Raw genomic sequence first — 14,886 nt, forward strand, 5'->3', positions numbered from 1 at the left:
GAGTCAAATTCTGTCACTAAATTCCAAAGGAATTTTTCCATCTAGTTGAGGGCTTCCCTGCCTCTGATAAAAGCAAACATAGCAAGTATTCCTTATCCGCACTGAAAAATCTCACAGTCCTTGAGACACTGTCCATCTTCCCGCACATCCCAGGAGCTAAGAAACTTTCTGTCTAGCTTCACTTCCCGTAGTTTGTATTAGAAGAAGAGTTGCTAATTGCTTTCTTTCGCCACTTACAAAGTCAGGTTGGCACGTGCCTCTCCTCGAGGGGAGATTCTCGCACACACGCCCTCTCGAGGAGACCCTGCCCCTCCCGCCGGCATCCCAGGGCGAGAGGCACCGCCTATGGATAAAGCCAGACCCTGCGTCAAGCAAATTTGCCAGCTGTGGGCTCGTGGTGGGGTCCAGGGTCATCTCATGACACACAGCCCTTCGTGGAGCACATACTGTGTCCCCGCGTCACTTCAATCTGGTGCTCACACCAACCCTATGAGGCTGGGACCAGAGCCCCCATTTGACAAGTGAGAAAACTAAGGCAGAAAGATGTTGGGCAGCTCATGTGAGGCCATGCAGCTGGGGAGGGCCACCAGAGGATCTGAATCCGGGTCTGTTTGAAACCCAAGCTTGCCTGCCGCCCTGTGCTGTGATATGGCCCCATCGCTCCCGCTGGTGCACACCTGCTCTCCCTACACCACCTCCACGAGTTCGGCCCTACCCGCATGGTAATGGTGCTACTACTGACGATTTTTACCTTGAAGAGCCACTTATGTATTTTTTCAAACACATGTTAAAATAAACACCCAAGTGCTGGACTTAAGTGCCCCCAGGTCACCTCCCACAGGGACCTCCAACGGGGCATGCCTCACCCGGGTGTGTCCTCCATGGAGGAACCTGAGGCTCGCTCTGGGCGGACCCTTCAGCGGGTCAGGCAGCTGCCGCGGTGGGGTCACCAGAAGCATGCTGGAGTTAGATGCACGCATGGTGTGGACACGGTCTGAGGGCAGGGCAGGAAGATTTCTCTGAGCCAAAGGCGGGGAAAAGTACGACCCGCCGGCTCACACCTGGCTTTTGTAAGTAGAGTTGTGCTGGAACAGGGCCACGCTCATTTGCTGATGTATGTCTGTTACTGCTACAAAGGCAGAGCTCTGCGGTTGCCACGGAGACCACAGCCCAAAGTGTTTGCTGTGTGCCCCTTGGCAGAAAAAGTTCACCAAGACCCCGCTTTACGTGATACATTTCCCATCCAAAGCTCAGTTCGCCAACACTGATCCACAGGTAGTATCGACATTATCTATGATTCTGCTGATAAGTATGTGAATCAAATCTAATTCCATTCCACTTAGCCAATATTTGTTTATTGACAGGGCAACCACATGACAGTTTTGGCCAGAGGCTGGGCTTACAGAGGTGAATAAAGCTGGGATTCCATTTTTGGAGGAATCAGGACATAAACAAATAATCTCAATACAACTCAGAAGGACATCAGAGTAGAATCAGACGTTTTATTTTTCCTACAAAGTGGACCCTGGAAACCCGACCATTTTGTTCTTTCAAACTTTGAAATTTTCAAATGATAATTATGGGCTAAGATCTCTTTCTCTCTCCAGTTTTCTTTTTTTAAAGGAATAAATACTGGAGATGAAACTATTTCTGTGAAATTACTCATTAACTTTTGCAGGAAAGATCAACTTATTGGAATGTTTCATAATTGCCAAATTCGCTCTGGGCTCCCTACTACACAGTTCTCATCTCTATGTTGAGAATGGAAAAAAAAAAAAAGGTATCGAGACATCAAGGGAGACGAGGTCAGTTAAAAGAGCCAGACTTTTGTTTTTTAAGATTGAGTTCTTAAATTGGAATCCGTATTAACTAGGTCACAAATTAACCTTTTGCTGAAAAAGGCATGAGGGACAGAGACAGTGGTTGCGTTCAACCACGATTTCATTATCTACTATCTGTCTTTGCAACTCAACTAGGTATCAGGTGAATTAAGGGGAAAACCAATTTCTACATCCCGTGGATGTGATGAAATTGATTATCCTCAGGCAGTACAAAGGAAGACCGAAAATAACGGGTGCAGCTCCCCATCTGTGCGTCTGTCCTGCCCTGATAACTGTTTATTTGCGCTGGCTGTTGACGACGCTTTTGTACCACACAAAGAAGGTTTTTCACTGAGCTTCAAAAGGAGAAACAGAATGCATCCGTTTCTAGGGAAACCTGAGCGGGGAGGCTCGCAGGCTTGGATTCATAGAACGCATCCCAACACACACGGTGGCCCATTGTATAGTAACACCCCTCCTCCTCATTTACCTCATCCCGTTTGAAAAATTAATGCAACAATGAGAGATGATTGTTGATGTTCGTTATTAAATCATTTATTCATCCCACACAATGATTCAGAATTATTCATTAAGCTTGCTGGAAGGAAGCTGGGTTTTACCTCCATGGTGGTTTGAGGAGGGATGTGCTCTTTAAAAGGATATTTTATAACAACACAATTATCATAATTAAAAGCTACCCTGATATTCTGATGAGCCTTTGACATATTTTTGAGTACCGGCATTTTAACTCAGGGAGATAAAGGAGACTGGAATAGCACGAGGGAATAATATTGCTGTGGGGGAAAAGCTGGAGGCAGCATTAAACAGCAGCATCACCCCCAATTTGATCACGGTCTTGAAGTTAATGAATCTTATGAAATGTCACTTGAACTCTGGCTTTCCCAAAGGAGTCCAAGAATTACAATGCTGTGAGCTGAGCGATCTCTGGGATCGTGAGTCATGGGTGCACACATTCCCTAGGAGAGACAACCTACTCATGCTTTCACCCTAAGCAGATCACTCAGCCTGCCACCGAGCTGGGTCCACATCCGGCATGGATCTCTTCTTGACATTGCCCTTGGTTTGCTGTGTGTGTGGAAGGCCATAAAGGAAAGGGTCAGGCTTGGTAAGCCACTAAAACTGACAGGTGACAGCAGGAAGGACACCTGTCTCTGCTTTTCCCTGGTTAAGCAGGCTTAGGTGAAGTTCCTAACGCCAGTGGCCAACAGGACTCCGTCTCATACGTGAAGGTACCTGGTGTGAACAGTGGGGGGCCAGGTGGGAAGAGAGAAATTGGCTGCTCTATGAACCTGGAAAGCCAGCATCAAGGGAGGCCATCACGCAGAAACGAAAGGCTTGGACATATGCTCGATCCTTGGAACGCACCTTGAAAAGCTCTATGCCCAGGAGCTCCGTGACAGCACGACCCTGGTCTCTGTGGCCAGCATACAGTGGGTGCTAACCAAATAAATCGGCTGTGTCAGTCCTTCATTCACTCTACAAACACGGATGAGGCACTGACTAGGAACTGACCTGAGCCAGGCGTCCTGAATGCAGAGATGAGCACAAGAGCACCCCCACACTCAAGGAGCCGAGTCTAGCGGGTGACTGAGATAAGTCAACACAAACGAGTCTGCTGGGATCAAGGAGAGCTGAGGAAGAACCCAGGGCAGGGCTGGGGGCACCTCACGCAGAAGGTGCTGAAGGGGAGTAGCTGGCCAGTGAAACGGGAGAGTCAGAGACAATGGGGAAGAGTGGGGAGCTGGCTTTGCCCTGGGGCTGAGGGGGGCCAGAAGGGTGGGGGGCTGGAGAGCTGCCACTATGGCCTGGATGGTGGCCTCAAGAGGTGGACAGTCTAGAGAGATGTTAAGGCACTGGAAATACCGGAGTCTTCTGGGCCGGGCGGCCCTACCGGAGATGGACCCGGCAGCGTTCCAGAGCCTGACGCCATTAAGGCTGGAGTAAGACTAGTTCCTCTGCTCAGTCTCACACTTAGCAAGCGAGCTCCTGACTGGAACGTGGCTTCCCATGTCGTTCTGCCCACGGGAAGAGACTGTGCCGTCGGGGCAGAGGGGAGGGTGTCAGCCGGGCTTTGCATCAATCGATGGGCATTCTGGTGGTAGACCCCCACCTCTGTGAGCCGGGGCAAGTGGAGCCCACCTCCAAGACCTGGACCAGCTGGGGGTGTGCTGAGAGCTCGCGGGGCCGCAGGCCCGAGGGGGAGGCGGCTGGCGCATCCCAAGTACCCCGCCGCCTTCTGGGGCTCCTGGTGGGTGGGCAGGAGGCCTCCCCGGAGGCTGCCTGGTTAGAGCCGTGGGCTCTCTCTTTATAAATGCCTACAGGTCTCAACATCGGGGGTGCCGGTGGGCCGCACGTGCACACGCCACTCAAGAACGTGGTTGACAGGAACAGGGAACAAAGAGCGGCCACGGGGATGGCATTTACATCATTTAACATTTGATATGAAAGGAATCACTTCTCTGGCATTAAATGTTCTCTCTGACATTATTCTCTGTTACAAAATAGTCTCCACGGTGGTGCTGATGCCATCTTGACACTTCATTTCCTTGTCATCAAAATGGTTTTCTGCACCAACTCAAGCATGGCATGAAATTTCAAAGGCCTCAATAGAAGTTTTCCAACTTCATCTCCATGGAACAGTTGGATAATGTCTCCAATTATGCAAGCCTTTTGTAAAATGTCTCAAAAATACAGAAGGGCCTATTGTACATTTAACAAGTAAATGCGAACACATTTAAATGCTCGAAGATGAAAAGAAGAGTATAAGAAATTTTGTTTTTTTAAATGAATGTTTGCTATGGGGTCAGGCCGCCACCTCCCTCTCCCTATCTCCTAACAAACAAGTGATGTATTCAAATTTTAGAAGCATTTGACGAAGTACACTCTGGAAAGATCTGAAAGGAGGCATTAAAACCAAAACAAGAGACACAACAGTTGTCAAAACCGGAATCCTGCCGTCACTGGTCACGCAGGGAATCGGCTTGGGACAACCCATTTCACAGGACAGAAACACTACAGGTGCTGCGGGGAGGAGAGAAGGAGGTGTGCGGACCAGTACGCCGTCCGAGGGCTTCACGGTGTGTGTGTGTGCGTGTGTGTGCGTGCACACGCACGTGTTAAATACATGATTCGCCAAACATTTACAGCAGGTTAAATCTGACTAAATACATTTCTGTCTCCTCAATCTGGGGGAGAGTTTAGTCCCTGTTCTAGGAAAAGTGATGAGGCTCCAGGACACCCACGTCCCAGGACTCCCCGGGGTTACATCCAACACTGGTAAAGCCTGGCTCTTGAAGATCACCTGCCGTTGGGCAAGTTGGTGCTTCACAGAGGTATGAGAAAAGATGACGCTGGCATCATCCCTTCTCCCTGGGTCAGTACAGCCACACTCAGACCCCGTCCAACCCCAATAACCCCACACCTGCGGGACCCCCAACCTCAGCTGCCAGCAGCTGCCACAACCTCACTACTTGGTAGGCCAGGGGCTACTGGAATGCTTTACAGGCCCCTTCTCCTTTAATCCTCACACCCACCCTGTGAGAGACCTCCTTCTGCTACTCCCACTTGACAGATGAGGACAACGAGGCTGGAAGGCCAGGCGGCTCGTCCAAGGCCACAAGGCCAGTGAGCGGTGGAGCTGGGGTCAGAACCCAGTTCTGTCCAAAGCCCCCTCCTCTCTCTGCCTTGCCAGGCTGCGGGGGGTAGGGGTGGGGGTGAGGCGGAAGAAGGATCTGGAAGCCTCCTCTCTAGATGGCCCTCCCCACCAGCCCCCGGGGTCCAGGGCGCTACCTGCTCGGACGAGCTTGTCAGCCACCTCCCTGCGCACAGACTTGGTGAGGTTGAAGTAGTCGTCGTCCTCGTCGATGTTCTGGAGGAAGAGCGGGATGTGCTGGAAGACGATGGCGTGCTGGCACTCGCGCTGGCCCGCGATGCTCAGCTGCTGGTCCAGCCACTGGTCCTGCGCCTGCTTCAAGGCGGGGCACCGGGAGGCATCGTACCAGAACTGGGAGTTGAGCACGAGGCACAGGACGCCCCCGACCCAGAAGCTGAAGTAGTCGTCCCCCCAGGTCCGCTGGAACTCTGCCACGGTCTCGGGCGTGGGGGCGTTGCCCAAGTCGTGGTTGCCACTGACCAGCACCAGCGGGATGTCGCTGTCGACGCGGGCCAGCACCCGCTGCAAGTCCGCGGTCTGCTCCTTCCGCCAGGGCGTCCCTGCAAGAGTGAGGGTCACGTCTGAAACGGCCGTGGCGGTTCATGCATTTACTGACACAAGAGAGTACGATCTAGAAATACACGCAACCAGGTGCGTGAAACTGCAAATGGTATGTTAGAAGCAAATCAACAAGTGAGGCGGGACCTCTGGCCCGCTTCCCTCAGGGCGCTGTGGAAATTCAGAGTCTAAGTGGCCGTCTGCCCCAATGTTGCTGACTGGGAGATGATAAAGAGTTATTCTAATATTAAATATTAGTGAGGCTTAATTTCTTTTATTCAGATGAAAAACAGTTGTGGCTTTTCTGTCCTCTCTCAATGGATCATCACGTGTGCCCCTATCGTGTGTGCACGCTTTGAAAGCTAGTCCCAAACCAACTGCTACTTAAAGTTATTCTTACCGTACGCATGGCCTTGCAGACTGTGTGAGCACTTGTACCGGAAAAATTCTTACAAATCAACTGGCCTGTGCATTTGGCCAAACCCTGCTCCCCCATGCCCCATACAGGGGAAGAGGTACTTTATATCCTACTAGTAGTGTGAAAAAGGGCACGGGCTCAATGTCTTTTTAAAAATTTTTTGACGTTCGTTTATTTTTGAGAGACAGACAGAGTGCGTGCAGGGGCGGGGCAGAGAGAAAAGGGAGACACAGAATCCGAAGCAGGCTCCAGACTGTGAGCTGTCAGTACAGAGCTGGATGTGGGGCTTGAACTCACAAACTGTGAGATAGGACCTGGGCCGAAGTTGAACGTTTAGCCAACTGAGCCACCTGGGCACCCCTCGATGTCTTAAATATTGTGTCTCACTCCGTCCTACCCCAGACACACAGGATTCAGTATGGAGATGATGATTTGGACAGAGAGTTGTCAAGTAAGTGGGAACCCTCCTCCACATTCCTGGTTTTCCCACTTCCTGCCATAATGTATTAATACTTTAATGAACAGGATTTGAAATGACCAATGCCATTCTGGATCTGGTTTTGGTTGGTTTTGATAGGTTTGGTTTTCTGAGCCCCTCTGTGCTAATTCATGCAACAAATATTTATTGAGTACTATGTGTAAGGCACCGATTTCGTTACCGGGGCAGGCCGTGAGCCAAAGAGACACGAATCTTTCCCTCCCAACAGGGGAGTCAGACAAGCGATCCAGCAGATGATAGGCGCACACCATCCGTATCACATGTTGTGAAGCGTTACTGAGAAAGGCAAAGTGGGTGAACGACAGAATTCCTGTACCACGTTCGTCCTGAGGAACACACTCAATACTATGCGTAAGGAAAACAATGAGAGAAAACAGCGGCCAGCTTCCCCAGGGATGGCGAAAATGCACCTGAAAAACCTTGCCATGAGCAGACAAAAACTATACCCGACATTCTGTGTCCGTGATGAATTTAAAAGCAGGCAAAAGGATCTCTACCAAGTGACTGCAGCTAAGAAGGAGGACCAAATGCAGAGAGGAATTCAGGCTAGAGGGCCATAAAATAGGCAGGCGTGACACAGGAATGGGAAGAAACAGACTCGGGAGAGAAATAGAGGCAAGAGAGAAAACCGTTTCAGAAGTTCCAACTACAAGAAATTAGCAGTACCAAGATTTCCTTTACAGCCGACTAGATGCCAGTTTTTCTCAGTCTCCCATGTGAGCTTGGAAAGAATGTGCACTCTCTAACTGTGGAATATGGGGCTCTGCGCATTGCCACCAAACTTGGTCAAGGTGTGATTCGAATCTCCGGTGCCATTCATGACTCCTTGCTTTTGGCCTGCTGATCCGTGTCACTTTCAGAGACTTGGTTAAGTCTCCACTGTAACTGTCACCTGTTCCGTTTCTCCTTGTGACTATGCCAAGTTTGGTGTGCATTTAATTTTAGCGATGTTGTTGGGATGGGTAAGAGTTCAGAATTTCCCTATCTCACTGAAATAGCTTTATAATTCATTCTAATAAAATAAATAAAAAGTAAATAAAGAGGCAGATCTACACTGACGCAACAGAAAGATCATTAATATATTAAGTAAACACATGGAGGAAAAAGTCACATGTCAATTTTTAAAAGGCTAACACATATTCACATATGGTGGACGAAACTTCTCCAAAGACGTAAAGAAAACTATTAACTCTGGTTAAATCTGGGAAACAAGTAGGGAGGGAGGGAGACTTCCACATTCAGTTTAAAATCCTTTATACTACATTTTAAAAGTTCCTTCCTCCTTCCTTCCTTCCTTCCTTCCTTCCTTCCTTCCTTCCTTCCTTTTTCCAAGCTTACATATACTAGTTTCCATTTTTATTTAAAGAAAGAAAAGTGTTTTTTTGTTTTTTTTAAAGGTGATTTTAGTTCCAGGATCCTAACGTTTAAAGAAGATCCAGGAGCTATATTTTGTCAGCTGCATCCCAGTCAAGCAGCTGCATTTTGAAGCAGTCCCAATTTCTGGGATGAGGGAAATTGGTTTGGGGAAGAGGTGAGCTGGCTGACTGCCACAGGAGGAGTTCTTCAGGGGAGAAGCAGGTCCTGCCTGGCACCAGGGACCAGGAAGGCCCTCCCTTGGTGGTGCTGGGCATTAGCTTACAACCAGTGTCTGCCTCCTCGCTCTTCTGGACTGGCCCTGGGGCTCCTGGTTTAAAGGGACTGACATTGCTTGTTTGGCTAAACCTGGACTGCGGACATCTGTGTTGACTATACATAACCCCCTCTAAGACCCCATTGTTCAGTTCTTTTCCTACCTCAACAAACAGGGAGGATGACTCCTTTATGATCTTGAACGTGATAAACCATTTCAAAGGAACTCCATAAACCAGCGCCAATCTTTCCTTAACCGGTTTCCTAAAAACCCCAAAGCCACCACGAATGTTCTCTTCTTTCCATTCATGCAGACTTGGGGATACTTATCTGGCACTTACTGTATGCATCAGGCACTGTTTTAAGGGCTGTACTCACATTAATTTGGTTTGACAACCAGTGGGGGAGTCAGGATTTGAACTTGGGGCTCCAGCTGAGTGCTGCCTCTGATTACAGTATCTTGGTCACGAACTAAGATCCTAGCTTCCAGGGTGACTTCTCTCAGCCGTCCTGATCCGTAGGACAAGGACTTTATAATGCACTGGGATGCAGAGTGTCTCCCATTCGTGATTTTCAAAAGGCATTTCATCACGACCCTTCACATACTGACACAAATGACGTTTGATCAGCTAATGACCATACACAAAAAAGCACCTAAAAGAAAGGCTTAGTCAAAACGGGGAAAGGAGACCCTGCCTACAAGCCATCTATAGTGAAGAGCTGTGAATTAGACACAGTAATAGGATGTTTGTTTCCAAACTTCGGAGGGATCCTGCTTTAGAGGAAACCACAAATACCCCCAATAAACTGTTAAAAAAAAAACCCAAAAAACAAGAAACCCATCTTCCCTGGATCCCTTCAGTCAAATATGAGCCTCTCTCATGAACCTTTTCCAGAACCTTCTATACTCCTCACGTGGAGGCACAGTATGAAGGTGGGGTCTAGGGCACCTCGGTTTGGTCCTTGACTCTTGCCTTTCACAAGCCATGTGGCCTTAGGTGAGTCACTTGGTTCCTCTGAGCCTTGGTCTCATCGTGTATGAAATGAAGATGGTGACCTCCACACCTCAGAGGGCAAGCGTAAGGATTCGTACCAAGACCACGATTTTCAGAGTTTGTACAAACTGGGATGCAAAAGCACTGGCTGTCTTCCCTCTACCCCAACACCCGAATGTACTGAATTCTCCATTTTTGACTGGTGACTCAAAGTGTGCACACAGCAATCAATAAATCATTTCTGAAGGAAAGAAAATATTCCCCAGGGATAGAAAGAATTTTTAGGTAAGAATTTAGAAGCGATGAAGTAACTTCTCGATTACAAAAAGCCAACAAGCTTAAGGAAAACATTTGCATTATTTTCAACATGCTTTCTTCTGTGTGTACCAGAATGTCTTTAGGGTCAGGACATCAATAACCCCTTAGTATTATTAACATAGCTGCTAGTATATCTTAAAAGTAGGTAGTACTTCCTAAGAAGTCATATTATTAATAGCAAAGCCCAAAGCCAAACCTCACGAGCATCAGGAACAGAAAAAATGTTACTCTGGCCAAGGACACCGAGTTTCCATGAGTTTCTTACGGATCAAGCAGGGCTGTGCACTTCACAGGAAGGATAGAAAGGGACGCAGGGAAAGGGAAGAAGAGACTTTGGAGAAGGAAGAAAAATCACAAGAAATGACGGAGAAGAAAGAAGGAAATATCCATTAAAATTTTAGGGTTATTTGGGCACCTGGGTGGCTCAGTCGGTTAAGTGGCTGACTTCAACTCAGGTCATGATCTCGCGGTCCGTGAGTTTGAGTCCTGCATCGGGCTCTGTGCTGACAGCTCAGAGCCTGGAGCCTGCTTCACATTCTGTGTCTCCCTCTCTCTGCCCCTCTGCCATGCACACCGCTCTCTCTCTTTCTCTCAAAAGTAGAATTAAAAAAATGTTAGGATTATTTGTTCTAGTTCTGTGAAAAACGTTGCTATTTTGTTGGGGACTGCATCAAATCTGCAGATTGCTCTGAGTAGTATGGATGCTTTAACCATATTTATTATTCCAAACCATGGGAATGGAGTATCTTTCCATTTGGTTGTGTGAGCGTCACAGAACTAGAACAAATAATCCTAAAATTTCTATAGAACCACCAAAGACCCTGAAGAGCCAAAGCAATCTTGAGAAATAACAACAAAACTGAAGGTATCACAACCCCAAAGTGAAGTTATATTACAAAGCTGCAGTAATCAACACAGTACGGAACTGGCACAAAAACGGACATATAGATTAATGGAACAGAATAGAAAGCCTAGAAATAAGCCCACACTTATATGGTCAATTAATCTATGACAAAGGAGCAAAGAATATCCAGTGGGAAAAAGACAGTCTCTTCTACACCAGGTGTTGGGAAAACTGGACAGCTACGTGCAAAAGAATGAAACTGGACCACTTACACCAAATACAAAAATAAACCTCAAACGGATTAAAGAACTAAATGTAAGACCTGAAACCAGAAAAATCCTGGAAGAGAGCAAAGGTAGTAATTTCTTTGACATTCATTGGCCATAGAAACATTTTTCTAGATATGTCTTCTGAGGCAAGGGACACAGAAAGCAAAATTAAACTATTGGGACCACATGAAAATAAAAAAAAACTTTTGCACAGTGAAGGAAACCATCAATAAAACAAAAAGGCAACCTACTGAATGGGAGAAAATAGCTGCAAATGATATATCTGATAAGGGGGTTAATGTCCAAATTATTCAACACCAAAAAAACCCAGATAATCCAATTCAAAATGAGGAGAGTACCTGAACAGACACTCTTCCAAAGAAGACATACAGATGGCCAACACAGGAAAAGATGCTCAAGAGTACTCATCATCACAGAAATACAAACCAACCACAATGAAGCTACCACTTGACACTTGTCAGAAAGGCTAAAATCAAAAGATAAGAAATAACAAGTATTGGCAAGGATGTGGAGAAAAAGGAATCCCCTTACGGCACTGGTGGGAATGCAAACTGGTGTAGCCATTGTGGAAAACAGTATGGAGGTTCTTCAAAAAATAGAGGTTCTTAAAAATAGAAATACTACCTGATCCAGTCATTGCGCTACTGGGTTTTTATTCAAAGCAAACAGAAACACTAATTCAAAAAGATATACCGGAGAATTATTTAAATAACCAAGATATGAAAGCAACCATAGGTATCAACTGACAAATGGACAAAGAAGATGTGGTATGTATATAAAAACGGAATATTAGCCATAAAAAACAACGAGATCTTGCCATTTGCAACAAGGTGGATGGAGCTGGAGAGTATTACGCTCAGTGAAATAAGTCAGAGAAAGACAAATACCGTATGATTTCACCCATTTGTGGGATTTAGGAAAACAAGTGAACAAACAAAGGAAAAAGAAACAAATCAAAACCAAGATCCTTAAATATAAAGAACCGATGGTTGTGGGGGAGAGGGGGCTGCAGGGCCGGGTGAAGGAGACGAAGGGACTGAGAGCACAGGTACCGCGATGAGCACCAAGGAACGCACGGAATTTTTGAATCATTATATTATACACTTGACACTGACATAACACGATGTCGATTATACTTGAAGAAAAAACAAAAAGAAGACAGGAGGAGGACTGTTCCAGACAAGTCTCCACGGCGGATGAGGGGCACCTGCTGAAAAGGGGGTACCGAGTGAACAGGGACCCCCGATGTCAGCACACACCTGCTAACTGAGAACTCTGGATGGGACTGACGAGGGCAGCGTGGAAACCTGTGATGTGCTTAAAATACATTTTTAAAAAAATTTTTAAATGCAAGTAGTTAAAATAAAACCAGGAGGTAGAAAACATTATAAAGATAATTATAAAGTATTTATGTCGTTCATTACCTTTGAATTTTTTCAAGTTTACTTATTTATTTTGAGAGAGAGACAAAGAGAATCCCAAGCAGCCTCGGCACTGTCAGTGTGGAGCCTGACGGGGGGCTCGAACCCATAAACCATGAGATCATGACCTGAGCCAAAATCAAGAGTGGGACACGCACCAAATGAACCTCCCAGGGGCCCCATTAACTTTGAATTTTTGATATGATGTGGCACCATGGAATGTGTAACTTTTACTGTCATTACTCATCAAGGCAGAGATCATTATCTTCTTTCTTTGCAAATAGCCTTAAAATACACTGTCTGATAAAATCTCTTGGCAGACTTGGAAGAGAAGTAAATGTCCTTAACTAGATAAAGCATAGCTACAAAAAACCTGTAGCTAATGCCATGCTTAAAGGTAAAAGACTGAACACTCTCCCCCTCTGACTGAGAACACAGCAAAGGTGTCTGGTCTTGCCATTTCTATACAACATCATGCTAGAAGTTCTGGCCAGGGCAGTAAAACCAGAAAAAAGAAATATTTTCTCTTTCCCAACAGACTGGAAAAGAGAAAATAAAACTGCCTATTTTCAGAAGACATGACTGTCTCTGTAGAAAATTCCAAAGAATCTATTGTTAAAAAAAGGTTTCTAGATTAATAAGGGGGGGGGGGGGGGGGATTAGCTTGGTTATTGGAATCAAGGTCAGTATACAAAAATTAATTACATATATACTAGCAATGAAGAATGAGAGGTATAAATAGAAATATTTGAAAGATATTTAGCGGGTAGAAACAATGGAAGTCCTTGTTGTATGAGTTACAAGAAGGAGAAGAAGGACTTAAAAATAATTCCTGGCATTTCAGCAACTGGGAGGTCATATCATTTACTGATAGGAAAAAGACTGGGGAGGAAAAAGATTCAAGGTAAAAATCAAATGCTCTTTTTCAACATAAAACTTGAAGTACTAATATGGATACAGGCAACAAAAGGAAAAAAAAATGGACTTCATGACAATTTTTAAAACTCCTGTGCGTCATAAAGCGGGAGAAAATATTTGCCAATCATGTATCATATAAGACATTAATATCCGGAACATAGACAGAACTTCTAAAATTCAACAGTGGATGAGGGCTCCACCTTCTGAAGGGAAAATAACACTGTGCTCTACTGAGAGCACATCTCTACCAGAAGTGCAGGTCGACACCACAAACCTTGAGTGCTTACCTGCTCACCACAAAACACCACGATAAACATATTTTGTCTTCTCCTCTGGGGAGAAAGGAGAACAGAAGTTGCCTCAAAGCCCCAGAGAGGATAACCTGGCTACAGAAAAGAACAGAACAAGAAATGAACAGCCAACCTGTGTGTTTCTATTCCCTTTCAACCATCCCAAACCTGGCCAGCAAACGCAGTGATGGGAAAAATCCACCAGAAAACTACTGATGAAAACCATCCACCTCTGAGACCTTCAAAACGTTTCCTCTCCTCTGTGGAGGCTGTCTAAATAACAGATGCTGCGAATAGATTTCAACGGTGTTATGAATCTATTTACTGTTTTAGTAAGACGACTTTCTTCTTTTTTTTCAACAAGCAAACCAATGTTTTTCTCTGTAGCAAATCGACACGAAAGGGTGCTGCTTAAAGAAAATGAGACTTCTCTATTCCCTGGTCCCTGTAGGCACAAGAACTCAAACGAGAGCTGATGCTAATGTACTCAACCACTGTCAGGAAAATTTAAATTAAATAGCAGGACAACTTTAGCAAGCACAGAAACAGTACGATGATGAAATGGGCTATTCATTCGGCAGGATCCAGAGTGGACTTCCAGTTCAATACCAGCGGCGGCGAAAAGAACAAAATCAATATGGCGCTCGAATAAGCACACTCCGAGCAGTTACTTACAAACCAAATGATTTCCCCAGCCTAGGCCAGTGTAAGGGAGGCAGATGAACTAGTCTGTGATGGGCAAGAATTACCTATCCGGAAAATGGTTGCTGTATGCGGTCAGATCCCTTCACGCCTGCACAGTCTTGTTGGCCTGCCCCAGCTCTCAGGGGCTTGAATCTGCCTAGTATTTCACATGGCACCAAGGCTGGGCAGTGCAGTGAGCAGCAGTCTCCAGTAGCATTTTCTTGGTGAAGACACTTGGGAGATATATGTGAATTTGGTCTAATTTGGGATCGGCTGAATGCAGAAATTAATAAGACAGTGGGATATGCACAGAACACCCCCCCCCCCTTCCTCCCTCCTCTCCCTAATCCCAGTGGTGGGTTCTTGGCTGAGCAACCTCAGAACCCTTCCTCTTCAGTCCAGGCTTTCTGAGAAGGAAAGAAGGTTCAGCAACTTCTCCATCCAGCTGCAATCCAACTTCTACACACACACACACACACACACACACACACACACGCGCGCGCGCGCGCACACACACGCACACACTCAC

At 46.2% G+C, this 14,886-nt stretch overlaps 1 protein-coding gene across 2 annotated transcripts in view; it reads right to left on the reverse strand.

The window, feature by feature from the left end:
- The window catches only part of CPPED1 (calcineurin like phosphoesterase domain containing 1), a 104,040-nt gene that overhangs the window by 29,187 nt on the left and 59,967 nt on the right, over positions 1-14,886 (reverse strand). Inside the window, exon 3 of one of the 2 annotated variants that reach the window (XM_019468621.2) lies at positions 5,631-6,053. The exons of the other annotated variant lie outside the window; for it this stretch is intronic. Coding sequence (XP_019324166.1) covers positions 5,631-6,053 — 423 coding nt within the window. The remainder of the gene's footprint in view (positions 1-5,630; positions 6,054-14,886) is intronic. 2 annotated transcript variants of the gene reach the window in all.

Source organism: Panthera pardus, unplaced genomic scaffold, assembly GCF_024362965.1.
Source record: "Panthera pardus isolate Hobbes unplaced genomic scaffold, ASM2436296v1 HiC_scaffold_5, whole genome shotgun sequence".
In the NCBI taxonomy this organism is placed as follows: domain Eukaryota; kingdom Metazoa; phylum Chordata; class Mammalia; order Carnivora; family Felidae; genus Panthera; species Panthera pardus.